The 16,994-nt window shown below is 54.6% G+C and overlaps 1 protein-coding gene across 2 annotated transcripts; it reads right to left on the bottom strand.

Annotated features, from left to right (window-relative positions):
• TRPV6 (transient receptor potential cation channel subfamily V member 6) lies at positions 41-16,840 on the bottom strand. 2 transcript variants are annotated; one of them, XM_018046847.1, is made up of 15 exons: positions 16,286-16,840; positions 7,459-7,556; positions 7,174-7,296; positions 6,221-6,358; positions 5,858-5,956; positions 5,522-5,697; positions 4,885-5,031; positions 4,573-4,785; positions 4,167-4,253; positions 3,991-4,067; positions 3,589-3,754; positions 3,000-3,066; positions 2,399-2,667; positions 977-1,083; positions 41-675 (listed from the first exon to the last, which is right to left on the bottom strand). In XM_018046847.1, the coding sequence occupies exons 1-15, from the start codon at positions 16,411-16,413 to the stop codon at positions 405-407; spliced, it is 2,166 nt and encodes a 721-aa protein (XP_017902336.1). In that variant the 5' UTR covers positions 16,414-16,840; the 3' UTR covers positions 41-404. The 2 variants fall into 2 exon arrangements, with proteins under 2 accessions (XP_017902336.1, XP_017902337.1); XM_018046848.1 differs by lacking the exon at positions 16,286-16,840 and adding an exon at positions 11,497-11,587 and having other exon boundaries at positions 46-675.

The following is a 16,994-nucleotide window of genomic DNA, read 5'->3' as shown; positions in this document are numbered from 1 at the left end:
GACCCCACCGCAGAGAAGGCCACGGAAGGAGAAGAGAGGCGTACAGGAAGTGACTTTATTGGAAGGTGGGAGGCGGTATCACACCCCACCCCCTCCCAGCAGTACCCATCTGCTTGGTACACCTCCCGAACCTCCGCGGCTGTCTGCAGCTGTGACCCTGGATGGGGGCTGGTGCCCGAAGTGGCACCCCAACCTTTTGTAAAGTGCTTTGCTCAGACAGGGCGGTAAGGCCAGGGTGGGTGAAGCTGGGTCCCTACTCATGCTGGGTCCCTGTGCTTCAGGTGAGGCGTGAGCCTGCTCCTCGGTTTCCCTGTATTCTGTTCTACCCCCCCCCCCCACCCCGCCCCTGACCTGGCAGGTGAGAGATCTGGACTTTGGTGGGAGGCAGGAGGCAGGAGGAGAGCTCAGATCTGGTACTCCCAGCCCTCCTCATCCTCCAGAGCCTTGTTGACCACCCCCCTCAGCTCTCTCTTCAGGGTCCCTTGCCGCAGCCTCTCCCAGTTGATGCTGCTGCAGGAGGTACTTCGAGACACTGAGGGGGTAGGAAGTGACAGGCGGGCGCCAAAGGGGCTGCCCAGCCACAGTCTTTCCCTGTTGTCCTCCGAGCCTGGGTGGCAGAAGGCCTGGGCGTAGCGCCGGACACGCTGCTGGTTGATGTCCTGTTTCTCTTCCACCCTGTTGGGAGAGGGGGAGTACAGAGGAGGTGATGGAATGGCTGACCTTGGACCAGCCCTCGTCTCTGGGCCTCGTCCAGCCCCCCTGCCGGTGGCCTCTCTCCTTGTCTGCAGCCTGAGTGGGCACAGGGGATGCCAGGCTTTGGGAAGCAACACAGAGCCGGGTCCAGGGACAACGTGGATGCTTTCAGGGCCGCTCTCCGCCCCTGGAGCCTGGCAATTTCCCTTCCCCCAGTAAGACTGGAAGCCCAGGGAGCGCACAGGCCTGTACAACAAGCGTGCCAGCTCATGCTGTCACTCACCGCAGGAACCAGCGGTCCCCCAGCCCGAACTTGCGCCCGCAGATCCCTGAGCGAGGCCACAGGCAACGCGGCAGCTTCTTCTCCAGCATCACAGTGGTGGCTACAACCTGTGGGGGGGGGGCAGGGGTGGGGCAGAAGAGGATGAAACCAGAGATGGAGTGCAGACCACTGGAAGAGTGGAGAGGACTCCGGGCAGAGGGACCACAGTGTAGCAATAGCTGGGAAACTCATGGTTTCCCAGAGGAGACCATACCCCTGAGCAGAGGTTAGTGGAGTTAGCTTCGTCACCCCTTTTCTGCAGGAGAGTGATGGGTCTTGAGCCCCATGATGCTTCACCCAGTGACCTGGCATCCAGGCCAGGCCAGTCCTGCAGGGGGTGGGGAGACCTCGCTCTAAGGATCAGGAAGGTGGGCAGAGCAAAGAGCAAGGGTCCTTGGGGCTATGGAATATTTTGACCCTACAGATGTAAAGGCTACTTAGAAACACAAACATCCTGCGGAGAAATTTCCTACCAATACATTTACATTGAAAAAATATTTTGACGAGCAAACCCTATGTTGCCAGCTTAGGGTTTTTTTTTTTCAATTCTACTTTCTACACAACACAGTTAAATGCCATCTAGTTGGAGGATTTCCCATTTACGTTGCTGAAATTATTTCTGTTGCGATAAATTCTTTTGTAAGTACATTTTTAAATGATGATTTGATCCAGTTAATGCGTGCTTTTGACCCCATCACAATTATCTGACTGAAGATAGTTTCTGTGACTATAGGGAGTTTGTGTGGTGTTATTTTTAACACGCCCAGTTTTTCTGGGTCGAATTTTGAAGACTTAAATATTGCCCCAAAGTTGATACTTCAGTTTTTATTCAGTAACAAAATTTCGTGAATGCAGTTGTAGCTACTGTGCTTGTGTGCTAAGTCGGTTCAGTTGTGTCCTCCTGTTTGCAACCGCAGGGACTGTATAGCCCTTCAGGCTCATCTGTCCATGGGATTCTCCAGGCAAAAATACTGGAGTGGGTTGCATTCCCTCCTGCAGGGGATCTTCCTGACCCAGAAACCCAACCCGCATTTCTTTAAGTCTCCTGAGTTGGCAGTCACGTTCTTTACCACTTGCACTGGGAAGCCCACTGTCGCTACTCCTGAGGTTCATTTCTTACTGATGATTCTAGAAAAGACAGATTTGACTTTTTTGAGAAAACAGAAATTCTTTTCAGCTGTTCCAGGATTGCTTGATTGTATTGCTGATCCAGTTCCGTACACTTTGTGTCGATTTTGCCTGTGCAATAACCCTCCAGATACACTGGGGGTGCCGGGGAGTTGGGGGCGGTGGGAGGTGAAATATCCTGCTGCTGAGTTTGGCCTGGCCCTTGTCAGGAAGACAATGACTTGCACTAACCCTCCCGGCCACGAGGGGGCTCACCTGCGCCCTCCAGAGCTCATCCCGCTCGTGGGCTACACGCCAGTGAGTGTCTCCCATCATAGCGATGAGGAGGTTGAGCATGAGCAAAGCAGCGATGATGGCGAAGGCAGCGTAGGTGATGCTGTACATGAAGGGCAGATCTACGTCGTAGTTGGCGGGGCCGTCGATGATGGTGAGGAACAGCTCAAAGGTGCTGAACAGCGCCATGGGGTAATTGAAGAAGTGGCCCAGCTCATTGGGGTCCTCTGTCTGGAAGATGATAAAGAAGGCTGCTCTCACCCAAGGGGGTGAGAGTTCCATGCGATTAAACCGTAGCCCGCTCTGTGCTGCCCACTTCAGTCCTGTCTGCTTCCTCTCCAGTGTCACCATCCCAGCCCTCCATCACTCTGTCCTGTGGGTTCTTACGTTCCCCTATTTTCCATATGATTCACCCTCCTGATCCCAAGAGCCAGCTCTCCCCCTTAACAGCCCATCCTCAGACACTGGGGCCTCCTCCTGCCTCTGCCTTCCCTCCTGCCCCCCTCTCCCCACAGGTTTATCTAGAGGCATCCTGTGCTTTCTGATCTCCTCCAGCCCAGGGCCCCTATCTCAGATGATTTACCCGAGGCAAAGCCCAGGATGACCACAGCCATCAGCCAGCAGAATCTCATCAGATCGCCAAAAATCATCTAGCGGGAAGGAAGAGAAGGGAGACCAGCTCCACACCAGTCTTTTGAGCAACTGCCCCTTATAGCCTCTAAGAGGTCTAACCCTGAGAAGTCCCACAGCTCTGCCCTCTAGCATAGGGTAGAGGCTGGCCAACTATGGCCTGCTGGCCAAATCTCCTGGATCAATTTTGGTATGGCCCTTGAGTGAGAATTTTACATTTTTTAAATGATTGAAAAAAAATTTTAAAGGGGGAAGGGAAGAAGAAAATCAAAGAGATTATATACATGTTGGCCTTGCAAGCCTGGTAGGGAAGATTCCCTGGAGAAGGAAATGGCAACCCACTCCAGTGTTCTTGCCTGGGAAATCCCATGGTCAGAGGAGCCTGGCAGGCTATAGTGCATGGGGTCGCAAAGAGTCGGACATGACTTATAGACTAAACCACCACTGCAAGCCTGAGGTCTCTCTGATCTGATGCTTTTCAGAAATGTTCGCAGCCCCTGCTCTGGGACCTTTCTATAGAAAGTTTGGGAGGAGGCACCGACCTTCTGGATCATGATGGTGAAGGGGCCCAGCATCTGGAATCCTCGCGCAAAGTACATGACGCTGCACCAGCCCAGCACCAGGGCGAAGGACATGGGTACCACCTCCCCATTGGTGCTGGTGAGCCGCATCACCATAGTCACCAGCACCATGCAGGAATAGGTGATGCTGGAGGGAGAGTGGGGAGGGGGCCGTGAGAGGGAGACTGGGCTGATCCTGAGGATCCAAGAGCGAGGGGGTGATGGAAGTGCTACCCACACGCTCAGCTTCAAGCTCCGTACACAGTCACACACACATCACAGCGAGGCCTCTGGAGCTGGGGTTCTCCAGACGCCAGGGATCCAGGGAGTTAAACTGGAGCCTTAGTGAGAAAGGTGTAGGGGTTGAGAGGAAAAGAGACTCACAAGAGGATGTGGAATGGTCCTCCGAGGATGGTCTGTCCAAAGGAGCGACTGACCCCCACTCGGAAGATGTCTGTAATCTGGGGAGAGGCCGGGAAGACGCGAGGCACTTGTAGACTGAAGTTCTGACTGGATCCCTAGGGCACACAGCCTCACCCCTGGATCCCCACTGCACCCACCTCTATGAACAGGATGATGATGGCTCCACAGACGCTCACCAGCTCCCCCACCAGTCGGAGGTGGTCCTGGCGGGTCACATAGGCCTCCTGAAAGGAGAGGCGTGGTCAGAGGACTCAGGGCTTCCCTCCATCTGCCCTGCCCACCCTTGGGTGCAAGTCCGCATCCTTGTCTAGGGACACCAGTCGCTCAGATTCTTTTCAACCCGTGAGGTTTGGCTCTCTCAAACTCTGCTCTCAGAGCATCGGCATCTTTCTGTGTGCATGTCTTTGAGTTTGTGCCTATGTAGTTGAGATCTGGGCAAGGAGAGAAACGTGAGTGGTGAGCTAGGAATGTGACACACATCTGAAAGATGGCAGAGGGCCGGATACCCGCCACCCCAAAGCTCTGCTAGTCCTTGGGAGTCACCTGCAGTGGCTTCTGCTGGTAGAGGGTGCTGTCCCGGGGGTCAGTTCCATTGTCTGTCCTGGGCTTGAGGGGGCGGTACACACAGCACACGGTGAAGCAGACGATGTACAGCAGGTACGTGGCTGCCAGCACACAGAAGTACGGCCGCCCGTATCTCTTCCACTTGAGGGTCACCAGCTCCTTCACTGGCGTCTGGTCTAGGATCTGGCGAGCCTGCAGCAGAAAGAGAAGGCAGCAAGCAGCTCAGAGCCGCTGACTCCCCTCCCTAGGAGCTCCCTAGCCTGGGGACCAGCCCCCCACCACCCACCACACCTCCCTCTTCTTGGAGGTGACGATAAGTTCCAGTAGGGATAGCTCCTCCCCCGAGGAGTCGATTTCTGTGAGGTCGTAGAGAGTGGAGGTCAGCGGTCCACACGTCCACTGGATGTACTTCTGCTTCTGCACCAGGTTCTGGAATATCTAAAGTTGGGGATGGGGGGACAAGCGAGTGAGGAGGAGCAAGCCAAGGGGACTGTCGGGGTGCGGATGGGACGCTTGCCCAGTAGGACCGCTGCACCCCTGAAAGGGGGCTCTCTCTTCACTCAAAGACTGCAGCCTTGTGGACGAAAGAACCCTTCTCCACGTCAGCCTCCTAGTTCATCCTCTTCCCCTGTAGCTCCCTCCAGAGTTTGGAAAGAGGAGATGCAAGGAGGCAGGGCAGGGGAACATGGGCATTGCAGACCACCCGGGGACGGGATCTAGACCCTTGCAGCCCCTAACGACTCAGGGCAGAGAAAGTGGGAGAGAAAGAAGATGCGAGACAGGGGCAGAGAAGGAAATTCCAATCGAAGCTGAAAATAGGGCCTCGGCATCGGGGAGGACCAATCACATCTACTTCCTCAAAGGGCCAGAAGTGTAAGATGAAGGGTCAGGAGAAGGACCCCCGTGGGGTTGAGGACGGGTCCCTCACCACAGTGTTGCCCTCCACTCCGGCCAGCTTGAAGGGGGTGAGGCCCTGGTGATTGAGCATGAGGTCCAGGGACTGCAGGTGGTCCCCTCGCCTGTCGTAGGACAGCAGCAGGTTGTACATCTGGCAGGCAAAGGTTTTGTTGGGCTGGAGGACGAGGATGTGCAACACTGTGTTTCCTGGGAGAGGACACGGGGTGTCACATGACCCCTGGGACCAGAGTCCCTGCTGTTCCCCAGGACCACCCCCCACCCCGAGGGGGCCTGAGGGCGGTCCCAGCCCCTCCCCTCTCCCCTGCCACCCCCAGCCTGCCAGCGCCCCCTCCAGCCCAGCTCTTACCCAGGGAGTCCTGGGCCCGGATGTCAGCACCGTGCTCAATGAGCAGCCTCACAATCTCCTCGCTGCCCATGCAGGCGGCAAAGGACAGAGGGTGCTCCCCTGGGGAGGCAGAGGCCCAGGCGGGCCGGCGTGAGATGCGGGCAGGGAGGGGCAGTGTCTCCAAGCAACTGCCTCTCCCTCCCCCATCTCTGCTCTGGGCCTGGGGACCCTTGTCAGCAGGACCAGAGGCGGGGATGCTGGAGGGGGCCTTGGGGTGGGGCTGGAGGCTTGGCTCTGGCCGCCCCAGGCACGGGGCCTCCTCAGCCCGCCCTGCCTTGACTGATGCCCCCCTCCTCATCCTCCCAGCCCCGGGCCTGCTCTCACCAAAGTAGATGAGGTTGTGAGGAGAGAGGCGGAAGGCGGAGCCTGTGGCCCTCGCAGAGACGCTGGCCCCGTGGGCGAGCAGGGCTTTCACCAGGTTCACGTTCTGGTTCATGACTGCTATGTGCAGGGCCGTCTGACCTGGACAAGAGAGCTCTTGGCTTGTGCTCTGTCCCCAGGATCCAGCTAGGGGTCCCTCCTATCTTCACAGAATCCTGCAGGGGGGCCCTCCTGTCTGCACCAGGTCAGCCTTTCTGGGGGAGGATGAGACAGGGGTCGGGGCCTGGTGGGGCTCCCAGGGGCCCCCTGTGCTGCCTGCCTCTTCCTGCTGTAGTGGTTTAGCCGCCAAGTCATGTCCGACTCTTGCCACCCCATGGACTGTAGCGTGCCAGGCTCCTCTGTCCGTGGGATTCTCCAGGCAAGAACACTGGAGTGGGTTGCCGTTTCCTTCTCCAGTGGAGCTTCCCGATCCAAGAATCAAACATGGGTCTCTTGCATTGCAGGCAGATTCTTTACCTACAGAACGACAAGGGAAGCCTTCCTACCCTAGGTCTCTCCATTTCAGAGGTTAGCACTCCAATGAAGGGCATTAAGAATGCCGAGGAAAAAGGGACAGAAGAGGGAGGTGAAGAGAAGGGGGCCCAGGTTCCCTCTTGGTTTCCCCAGACTGCTGCTGCTCCTAAGTTGCTTCAGTTGTGTCCGACTCTGTGCAACCCCATAGATGGCATCCCACCAGGCTCCCCCGTCCCTGTGATTCTCCAGGCAAGAACACTGGAGTGGGTTGCCATTTCCTTCTCCAGTGCATGAAAGTGAAAAGTGAAAGTGAAGTCGCTCAGTCGTGTCCAACTCTTAGCGACCCCATGGACTGCAGCCCACCAGGCTCCTCAATGCATGGGATTTTCCAGGTCCACCACCAAGGTCACACTTCCCTCCATCCCAGATCCTTGGCCCCTCACCTTCATACAGCTCAGATGTCATGGGCTCCTTGACCAGCTCCGGGGCAGCCTCCATCAGCACCATGGCGGCCTCCAGGTTGTCATAGAGGGCGGCCACATGCAGTGCTGTCTCCCCCACGGCTCCTGGCATTGACAGAAAGCAGAGTCTCGTGGCCTCTCTGGAGCAGGGAGGGGGAGCCCATAGAGAACTGGGGGCCCACAGCAGAAGGCCCTGGGCTATACCAGCAGGAGGAGGGGGAAGAGGGCCATGGGCACGGGGCTGACCCAGCTGGAAACGCTCCTTACCTTTCTGGTGGACATCACAGGCCTCATACTTGAGCAGCTTGCTCAGAGCCTGGATGTTGTTCTCTTTGGCGGCTAGCAAGAGCGGAGACTCCCAGATCCTATAAGGGAGGGGAGCGGGCCGGTTGGGAAGAAAGGTGGGCGGCTTTGCTCCGTCTCACACCTCGGTGAAAATGAACTCCGAACCTGGAGGTCCCTCATCCAGAGAGGTGGGGCTGCTATCAGGGGAGGGGCTGCCTGAGCGCTCAGCTCTGACCCATTGGTTAATCCAAGCCAACTTTTTCATAGTGTGCGTGAGTTAAATCCAAGGCAACTTTCCCATAGTTTGTGTGAGTTAAATCCGAGGCAACTTTTTCATAATTTGTGTGAGCTAAATCCAAGACAACTTTTCCATAGTTTCCATGAGCTAAATGCAAGACAACTTTCCGTAGTTTGTGCGTGGGTAAGTGTCAGGACAGCTTTCCTTTCGTGTGTGTGTGTGTGTGTGTGTGTCTGTGTGTCTGTGTGTCTGTGTGTGTCTGTGTGTGTCTGTGTGTGTGTGTGTGTGTGTGTGTGTGTGTGTGTGATCTGTGCGCATCAGGTGGAGAGGAAGGAGTTTCAGCTAAATGCTTGTTTACTTTCTGACCCCTTTGGCCTCTGGAGCAACCCCTTTGCAGCGTCCCTTGAAGTCCTGAGGTTACCCTCCAAGATAAGCCTTATTTTCATGGACTGAGGGTATGAGGAAATGCCTCCCTTATCTTTAGGGAGGCGCTGACACGCAGAGGCTGGCGGGTACTTCTCCTGTTGTGCGATGCTCCCCTTCCTCAGGAAAGCCCCTGGCACTTTCTTCCCTACGACGGCATCTTTGGGGCTCAGTCCAAAAGCAGCCTTGGGTCCTTTCTTTCTTCTGGCCCTGTGTCGAGTTATAGTCTCTCCCTGCTTCCTGTCTGTGTCTCACTTGTTTTAGGCAAATCATCTCTGACTTTCCAGCTTTTTGCCTACAATGAACTGCACACTTTTTGTAAGATCAAAACTGACTCCAACTGAGACACGTGGGGTCCCTTTATTTATTTTTCCCTGCTGGCCCAGAGCTACTTGGTCCTTCTACAGGAGTGAATGCAATAACACTGTTTATCCACAGAGGGTCAGTTATGTGAACAGGAGCTCACACACCGAAAAGGCCATAGTAGCAGGAAACTGACTCCAAGAACTGGGGTTGGAGGGGTGATTGGGAGAGGAGGAGAGAGCGCGCCTTGTCCGTCTCCCTGAATGCTGGCCCCAGGCCCCTGCATCAGCCTCAGGGGCAGCCACCTGTCAGTTCAGCGGCTCTCCCCACTCAGTCCCTGCCTCCCCATTCCCACTGATCCCTGTTAATCCATGTCCTCATTCTCTGGGCCAGGATTAGCAAAATCTTCTTCTGACTAGTTCCCCTATACCCTATTTACCCCCAAACCATCCTTCTGGATGCTCCCAAGACATTCTCTCTAAACAGCAAATGCAAGCTTAGTTTACAAAAATCTCGTGGGTCCTTAAACGCCCAAGGAGAAGAAACTCAGAAGTCCTCTCCAGACTTTGTGCAACTATTTTCCTGTGCTTTCTTCCCCCTGCTGGCCCCTGACACCCAGCAGTTTGGCCTCAGAACCCCAGGGCACACCATTCCCCGCGTGGCTGTGCTGTCTCTCTCCTTTCACCTGGAATCCAGCCCCCACTCCACCCCAGTTACTCTATGCTGCGCTCCCAGTGCCTGGGAATATGCCCAGCGTGATGGCAGGTGCTCATTACCACTCTCTGTAGAAGGAATGAACTGTAGCAATGCCAGAAGGTGGCTTGGCTTTACTGCCCCCCCCCCTTATTAGCTCCATCAGCCACCCCCTAAGCCAACCTTAGGCAAACATATAATCTAAGTACAAAAGAGTGTGCTTGGTGTGCTCACACAGCTGCAAAGCAAGTCTGCAGCACCTCCCACTACCTCCTCATCACCCCTGTCACCCCAGCCATCACCCCCACACCCTCCACCCTCACCCCATCACCCCGACCACAACCATGACTAGTGCCACCACCGTGATCCCCACCACCATCACCACCCCCACCACTACCACTAGCCCATGACCCCCACCACCACCATGACCCCCATCCCCATCACCAGCTGCACCACCATCACCACCCCCACCACCACCATCAGCCCATGACCCCCACCCCCACCATCACCCCCACCCCCCCACCACCATTACCTTTTCCAACAATCTGCACAAATCCCTCTTTTATAGATATTTGAGAGTAAGCACTATTCCCCAACACACACACACACACACACACACACACACACACACACACACACACTCACGGCAGGAAGTTTTCCGCCCTCTCCTCTGGCCTTACTTTTACCTTGGGGTGGGGGGGCTGTGATTAGTATCTGTCTCTTTCTCTTCTAAGGGCACTTGGAGGTCAGAGGTGAGCCACTGTCTCAGATTGTATCCTTTCTCTGCCCTCCTCCAGGTAGCTTCTAGTTGCTGTTGTTGCTTTGTCTTGCTACTAGTTCTGTGCCCCGTTTGGCCAAGGGTTAACGGCGGAGCTAGAGATGTGCCCAAAGGGGCTTCTAACCCAAGTGCAGAGTCCACTCCCTGCTTCCTAGGACACAAGTGGGGAGGCTAGTCAGTGGCAGCCCCAGAGACGCCACTGTTGGTTCTCTGACATATCTCTGATGACCGTAAATGTCCCCTTCAAACCTCCAGTCCCTACACGTTCTGTCTCTGGCCTGCACTGCCTGCCCTAGTGGCCTGGTGAGGGCAGGAAGCTACCATTTGAACTGGGATGGCTAGATTTACAAAATAAAAACATGGGGATGCTCAGAGTTGATTTTAGATACACAACAAATAAGTTCTTGTTTTTTTTCTTGGCTGTGCCATGTGGCCGATTGTATCTTATTTCCCCAACCAGGGATCAAACCTGGACCCTCGGCAATGAAAGCGCAGAGACCTAATCCCTGGACTGCCAGGGAATTCTCCCCAAATAAGTTTTTAATATAAGTATGTCCGTGCAATATTTTAGGGCAAACTGAAACTGATAATCTATTCATTGTTTATCTGAAATTCACATTTAACTCTGTCTTGATGCTGGGAGGGATTGGGGAAAGGAGGAGAAGGGGACGACAGAGAATGAGATGGCTGGATGGCATCACTGACTCGATGGACGTGAGTCTGAGTGATCTCTGGGTGTTGGTGATGGACTGGGAGGCCTGGTGTGCTGCGATTCATGGGGTCGCAAAGAGTCGGACACGACTGAGTGACTGAACTGAACTGTATTTTATTTGGGAACCTCAATCATATCACACTCTGGATGAAGAAAAGGCTTATGACCCAAACCAGCGAGGTTTGTAGAGAGCTGGCCTCCTCTCGGTGGCAAACTCTAAGATCCAGCAAAAATGGATGGCAGAATCTGCATGGTTCCCAGGGAGTCAGGCAGAGGTATGACTTGCAACAGCATCACATGGCCACAAGGGGGAAGCCAAGAAAGCCCTTGCTAATATCCTGGGCAGTAAGGCAGAAAAGATAGCGTGAAGTCGTGTCTGACGCTTGCGATCCCACAAACTGGAGCCCACCAGGCTCCTCTGTCCATGGGATTCTCCAGGCAAGAATACTAGAGTCGGTTGCTATTTACATAAGGGAGAACTCCTCCCAAACAGCTGCCTACACTTACACCCCATAAAAAAGACGGACCCCATAAAAAAGAGCTGCTGCTGCTGCTGCTAAGTCACTTCAGTCGTGTCCGACTCTGTGTGACCCCATAGACGGCAGCCCACCAGGCTCCCCCCGTCCCTGGGATTTTCCAGGCAAGAACACTGGAGTGGGTTGCCACTTCCTTCTCCGATGCATGAAAGTGAAAAGAGCAGACCCACCCAAAGATTCTTGTGCCTGGTAAATAAAGAGTTTGTTCCAAAGAAACCCAACACAGAGGTTTAGATCTGGAGTAAAATCTACACATCACCAGACATCTCCCTAGGGCAGGAAGAAGAGGAGATACTGCCAAAATGTCTTCTGATTTTAATGGTTAAATTATACTCACTCTGTTCCAGGGGACAGTTTCATTTTATTTAGAAGCATACGTAACTTTACTACCGGAATCTCTTATTTACAAACAGTGATTTCTTTCCCAGGTGGCTCTGTGGTAAAGAATCCTCCTGCCAAAGCGGAAGATGCAAAAGATGTGGGTTAGGTCCTTGGGTGGAGAAGATCCCCTGGAGGAAGGAATGGCAATCCACTCCAGTATTCTCACCTGGAGAATCCCATGGGCAGAGGAGCCTGGCGGGCTACAGTGCATGGGGTCGCAAAGAGTTAGACACGACTGAGCACACACACCTTAACCAGGGATAACTCCCTGCCTCCTTCCAAAGGATTTGGCAGAGTCTGGAGACATTTTTGGTTGTCATGACTGGGAGAGGGGGTGAAACTGGCATCTAGTTGGCAGAGGGCAGGGGTGCTGCTAAGCTTCTTAAACAAGGCAGCCTCTTGTAACAGAGAATTATCTGCCCAACATGTCAAAAAGGTCAGGTAGAGAAGTTCTGACCTCGATGTATAAGTATTCCTTATCTATTTTTTAAGAAGGGATTTTTCACATTAAATAGAATGAGAAATTCCCTCCATGTTTTTTTTTTCTTACAAATCATTAAATGGTCAACTAAGAAACAAAAAATGAAGCCTTTTAAGCACCTGCAGATTAATTAATAAAAGACAGTGAAAGAAATGAGAAGATCCGAAATGATAAAAATATGAAAGTTGTTTCCAGAATTTAGAGTGTCTTATTTTGCTTGACTATTTTAAAATTGAACAGTCTGGCTCAATACTGGACTAGCAGAAACACTGCTATAGGATTTCTGGCATAAACCTAGCACACCTTTTACAGAGCAAACAAGTCATTGATCACCTTGAGGTTCCCTCCGGCCCCAAGGAGCTGCCACTTGTCTTCTCCCCCTGTTTCCTCCACCCTATCCTCTCTGCTTCACGTTCTTATGGATGTGTATACGTCTATGCGTGTACACTCACGTGTGTGGACCTGCACATGTGAAGTTTTGCATTTGGCTGCTGGGAAATGAGCAGGATCAAGTGTGTCTAGGGAAGAATTCTAGAAAGCCCTGGAAACCCAGTCTAATCTGTCCATATGGAGAAAGAGGCCTGGAGCCCTGGGGTGGTCTGTGCAAACAAGTCGGAGGCAGCGCTGGGACCCCTCTGGTCAGTTCCCTGTCCCTACTCTTCGTGTTCATCAGGATCGGAAGCGGGGTCAGAGGAGGCACGGGAGGTGGATCCCTCTGGTTTCTCCAGCAACCCCTCTCAGAGAAGCATGTCACACATACCCCTTGGGGCTCCGAGTCTGGTTCTTGGATGGTTCCAGCTCTAATGGGAAGGAGCTCACGATCCCTTTAACTCCTGCTGTCAATGGAAGCTGCCTTTTGACTGTTCTTGTGTTCTTTTTAATCACAGTGGTCCCAGGTGTTAAATGTGCTTTTCACCTTCCAAAGCAGCCTCTCGCACACAATCACATTTGCTCTCTACAACCCTGTGACGCGGGATGAATAATTCTCTTATTTTTCTGCAAAGGAAGCCAAGCTAGATCCAGAAGACCAGACAGAGTTCAAGATGGAATGCTTGGCCAAAAACCTGGCCCCAAGGCTCTCACCGCTCAGTTATGTGGTTCTTCTAGTTCTCTGGCTCTTCCCAATTTTTCTTGTGTTGGGGTGAGGTTGGGGGGAGCAGCTGGAGTGGTGACCAGGAAGGGGAGGAGGTGTGCACTGGCTACCTGGGGCAACCTCCCTCCAGCTCAGGTTCTGGGCGATGGGAGAAAAAGCCAAAGCTCAGGAGAGTGGCTAATTCCAGACCTAGCCACCCTTCTAAGTGCCCGAACTGCATCTTTCAAGTCCAAGATGCCTGCACCTGCACATGCGTTTACTGAAGCAAGAAGTTCCAGGGCGATCCAAGGTCCCAGCCCTCACTCTGACAGGTAGGCCATGCCAGCCCCCAGATACTAATACAGGGGTCTATCGAAACAGAAAAGAGTCCCTGGTGCGCACTGCCTCATGCCAGCTACCTGGAGGATGGCCGTGCCAGCGAGGGGCTCAGGGTGAGGATCACGTTAGGCAGACCGCGGAAGCTGCCCAGCACAGTCCACACCAATCAGAATCGGGGCCTGCACTGTCCTCCTCAAGGCTCCCACACTACTTGTTCACAGCCTTCTTAGGACAGTCGCCAAGCTCACTTTTAACCCAAGTCGGTGTCGACCGGTGTGTTTGGCCCCTAAGAACATGTGCTTCTGGAGAGCAGGGAATGCGTCACATTCATTTTCGCAAACCTAGCTGAGCATTTTATAGTCAACACCTAGTACATCGCATCTCAGGAATTAAGACGGGTCAGGAAGATCCCCTGGAGGAGGGCATGGCAACCGACTCTGGTATTCTTGCCTAGAGAATCCCATGGGCAGAGGAGCCTGATGGACTACAGCAAAGAGTCAAACACGGCTGAGTGGCTTAGCACGCACACATATACACAAAGCCCTGAGATGATGCAGAGGAAATGAGAGAAAGATGATGGTTCAACTTGGATCCCACGGACACGGATTTAAGCCGAGGTAAAGGCAACAAAGACCCAAGAAAAGTCAACCAGAGAGAGAAGAATGCTGGGTTCCCCCATGTTCCTGGAGAGACCTGAGCGCCTCCCTTCTCCTGGAGTCCCTTCCACCCCACCCGGAGCCCCCACTCTGGGTCTGCCTCATTCCCAGGGGTGGGGGGTGGTAACAGCCCTGCTCACCTGGCCATGTTGTCCTCACTCACACTGTCAGCGCATGTACGTTAGGCAGACCGTGGAAGCTGCCCAGCACAGTCCACACCAATCAGAATCGGGGCCTGCACTGTCCTCCTCAGATCTCCCACAGATCTCCCCTTAAAGCTGAGTGATCACACTGCCTTGAACAATCCCCTCCCAACACTTTCAGGTCCTTCCGGGGAGTAGCCACCCAGTAGGGGAATCAAGTTTCCAGGGCCCTGGTGTCCCAGAAAAAGAGAATCCAGAAAACTGTGAAATCTGACAGGGGACGTGAGGAAGAGGGGAGAGTAGCTCTCTGAGTGGTGAATCAGGCTTTCCTAGCCCAAGGCTGTGAGAGAAGGCCCATCAGATGTCGCTAAGACACAGTGACAGAGAAGATACCGGGGAGCAGCCCCAGCTCCAGCCCAGGTCCTCCCCTCTGCCTCTGCCACCACTTCCAAGCCCCAGGGGCCTCTCTGTGCTCCTGCCCGGCTCCCCCAGCTCCAGGGTCCCGAGACTGGACTGGGATGAGTGGAACCACTGATGGTCCCAGTCTCCAACAATAATGTTCTGTTGCCTCAAGATGTCATCAGCCAAACATGTGCTCAGCCCCCACTCTCCCAGGCCCGGGGGGAGAGAGGTGGGCGGCAGCTGTGAGAGCCAGGGAGCCAGACCTCAAAAAAAAAAAAAAGAATAAAAGGAGCACACCCCCCAGCCCTGAATCCTTGAGCAAGAGGAAGGGAAACAACAGGAATTCCAGCTAACCCCCAGCCTCCCGGTCAGGCTCAGGCAGGGCCGCCCCCACCCCACTTTGAGATGGAGAGAGACCCTCAGACACACACGCTTTGGACTTTCCCCTGTGAATAGACGTATTATCTGCCTCTTAGGGACCCAGGAAAGTCCCAGGAGGAGGACTTCCTGCTAGCTTGCTGGCCCCTGGGTGGGAAGACCCACGGAGGTTCTGGAGGAGAAATCACACACAGGGATGGCCTCAAGCTTCCTCCTACCTCCTCCCAACCCCCAGCTCTGAGCACCAATGGAGGTGGGGGGGACCATCGCATGAGTCTAGGGCAGTTTTCAGGAGCTGGAAGCCTTAAGTGAGATGTTCTTCGGGCTCAAACTCTAGAGCCTCTCAAATTCCTCAGCCTGCCTTCCGCAGTGAATTCTAAGCACCTGGTATTTTGGCCCATTGCCCATGGCCCTCTCCTGCAATGGAGTGTAATAAATTCCAGGGCTGGGTCCCAGCATTGTTGTCTTCACAAACAGCACCCCTCTCCAACTCCCCCACACCAAGACTCAGACTCCGTCAATGGCTGATGCGATAAACGCACAAGAATGATTGTCACATTTTGGTTACCACATTTGGTGGTGACTGACGTCTGCAGTTCCCTCCCTGCCCCACTCATTGATTCATTCCCACACGTGCACATATATGTACTGTGTGTTTCTGCCCAAGAGACTGTTCTAGGAGCAGGGAGTAGAGATGTAAAGCACTGTCCTAACATAGCAGCACCTCTGGGCCTCCCTGGTGGCTCAGCTGTAAACAACCCACCTGCAATGCAGGAGGCACAGGAGACTTGGGTTCTATTTCCAGGGTCGGGAAGATCCCCTAGAGGAGGGCACGGCAACCCACTCTAGTATTCTTGCCGGGAGAATCCTGTGGACAGAGGAGCCTGGCGGGCTACAGTCCAGGGGGTCCCAAAGAGTCAGACATCACGGAACAACCGAATACACACACAGACACACACAGCAGCACCTCCGGGGTGCAAGTCTGTGATGCCTAATCCTTCCACAGGCTGACAAGCTGTCTGGGCTCCAGGAAAGAACTTACGAGAAAGGCTGCCTAATTGATGGGCTCTTAAACATAGGGAGCACCTGTGTTACCCATGCCAGCCCCTCCTCCCCTTCCGCCTGGCACTAACCCCACAGGCCCAGACTCTTGAGACGAAGTGCTCCAGAGGGGCCAGGCCTGGAAGAAAGGTCTTCCCAGCAGAGGTGCCCTCAAGGGGAGGGGGGTGCCCGGGGGGAAGGGAGGGGTGAGGGGCAGCGGCTCTGAGGCTTACCTCTTCTGCTGGAGCAGGTTCTGCTCATCCCGCCTCTGGGCCCATGGCTCCTGCCTCTGGAACCATCTGCAGAGCTTCCTCCACAGGCAGAGAATGTGCCCCTTCTCCTTGGGCAGTGGCAACCCCATGGAGCAGGGGGCCAGCTCCCTGGGGGGCTGGGGCCGAGGCCAGACCCCACCTGGACTCAGCCTGGGGGCCACATGGGCAGCCCCGAGGGCCGGCCCGCCCTCTTCCCGGAGAGGTGCCGTCTCGGGGCCTTCCAGGCCCCGCGGAGTCTCCCCGAGGTGTAAGCAGCCAGACACAAGAGGCCTCCCTCGGAGGAGTTCGTTACACTTGGCAGAGCTGGGACTCCGCCACTAAGCTCCCTGGGCAGGAGCTCTCATCCTGGGAGACGCAGAAGCCCTGAAGACACTCCCTTACTCCTCCCAAATTACCTGGGATTTAAAGAGACAGGCCAGCAGCTGTGGGGGCCTGGGAAAGCTCCCTCTCTCAGCTCCCCCACAGCCAGTCCAGGGAGGGGAGGCCTTCTGAGAGAAGGACAGGACTCCCTGGACTTTGGGACACCTGGCGACCTTTTATAGAAAGGCCTGGACGGGCCAGTTGAGTCTCAGGTACTCCAGTCAGTGTGGGAGAAGGGGGCGGAGCTGGGCAGGGCGCTGGGTCTGAAGGGCCAGGATGCCCACCTTCCCCCCAGGGTGTCTCTGAACCT

This window comes from Capra hircus, chromosome 4, assembly GCF_001704415.2.
Source record: "Capra hircus breed San Clemente chromosome 4, ASM170441v1, whole genome shotgun sequence".
Classification (NCBI taxonomy): Eukaryota; Metazoa; Chordata; class Mammalia; order Artiodactyla; family Bovidae; genus Capra; species Capra hircus.
This window is presented reverse-complemented; position numbering and strand designations above follow the sequence as displayed.

Coding starts and splice junctions, on each gene's coding strand:
- TRPV6 (XM_018046847.1), bottom strand. CDS start 16,413: ATGGGGTTGCCACTGCCCAAGGAGAAGGGGCACATTCTCTGCCTGTGG. Junction 5,957..6,220: donor TCACAACCTCATCTACTTTG/GTGAGAGCAGGC, acceptor CTGCCTCCCCAG/GGGAGCACCCTCTGTCCTTT. Junction 2,668..2,999: donor CATCCTGGGCTTTGCCTCGG/GTAAATCATCTG, acceptor GGGTGAGAGCAG/CCTTCTTTATCATCTTCCAG.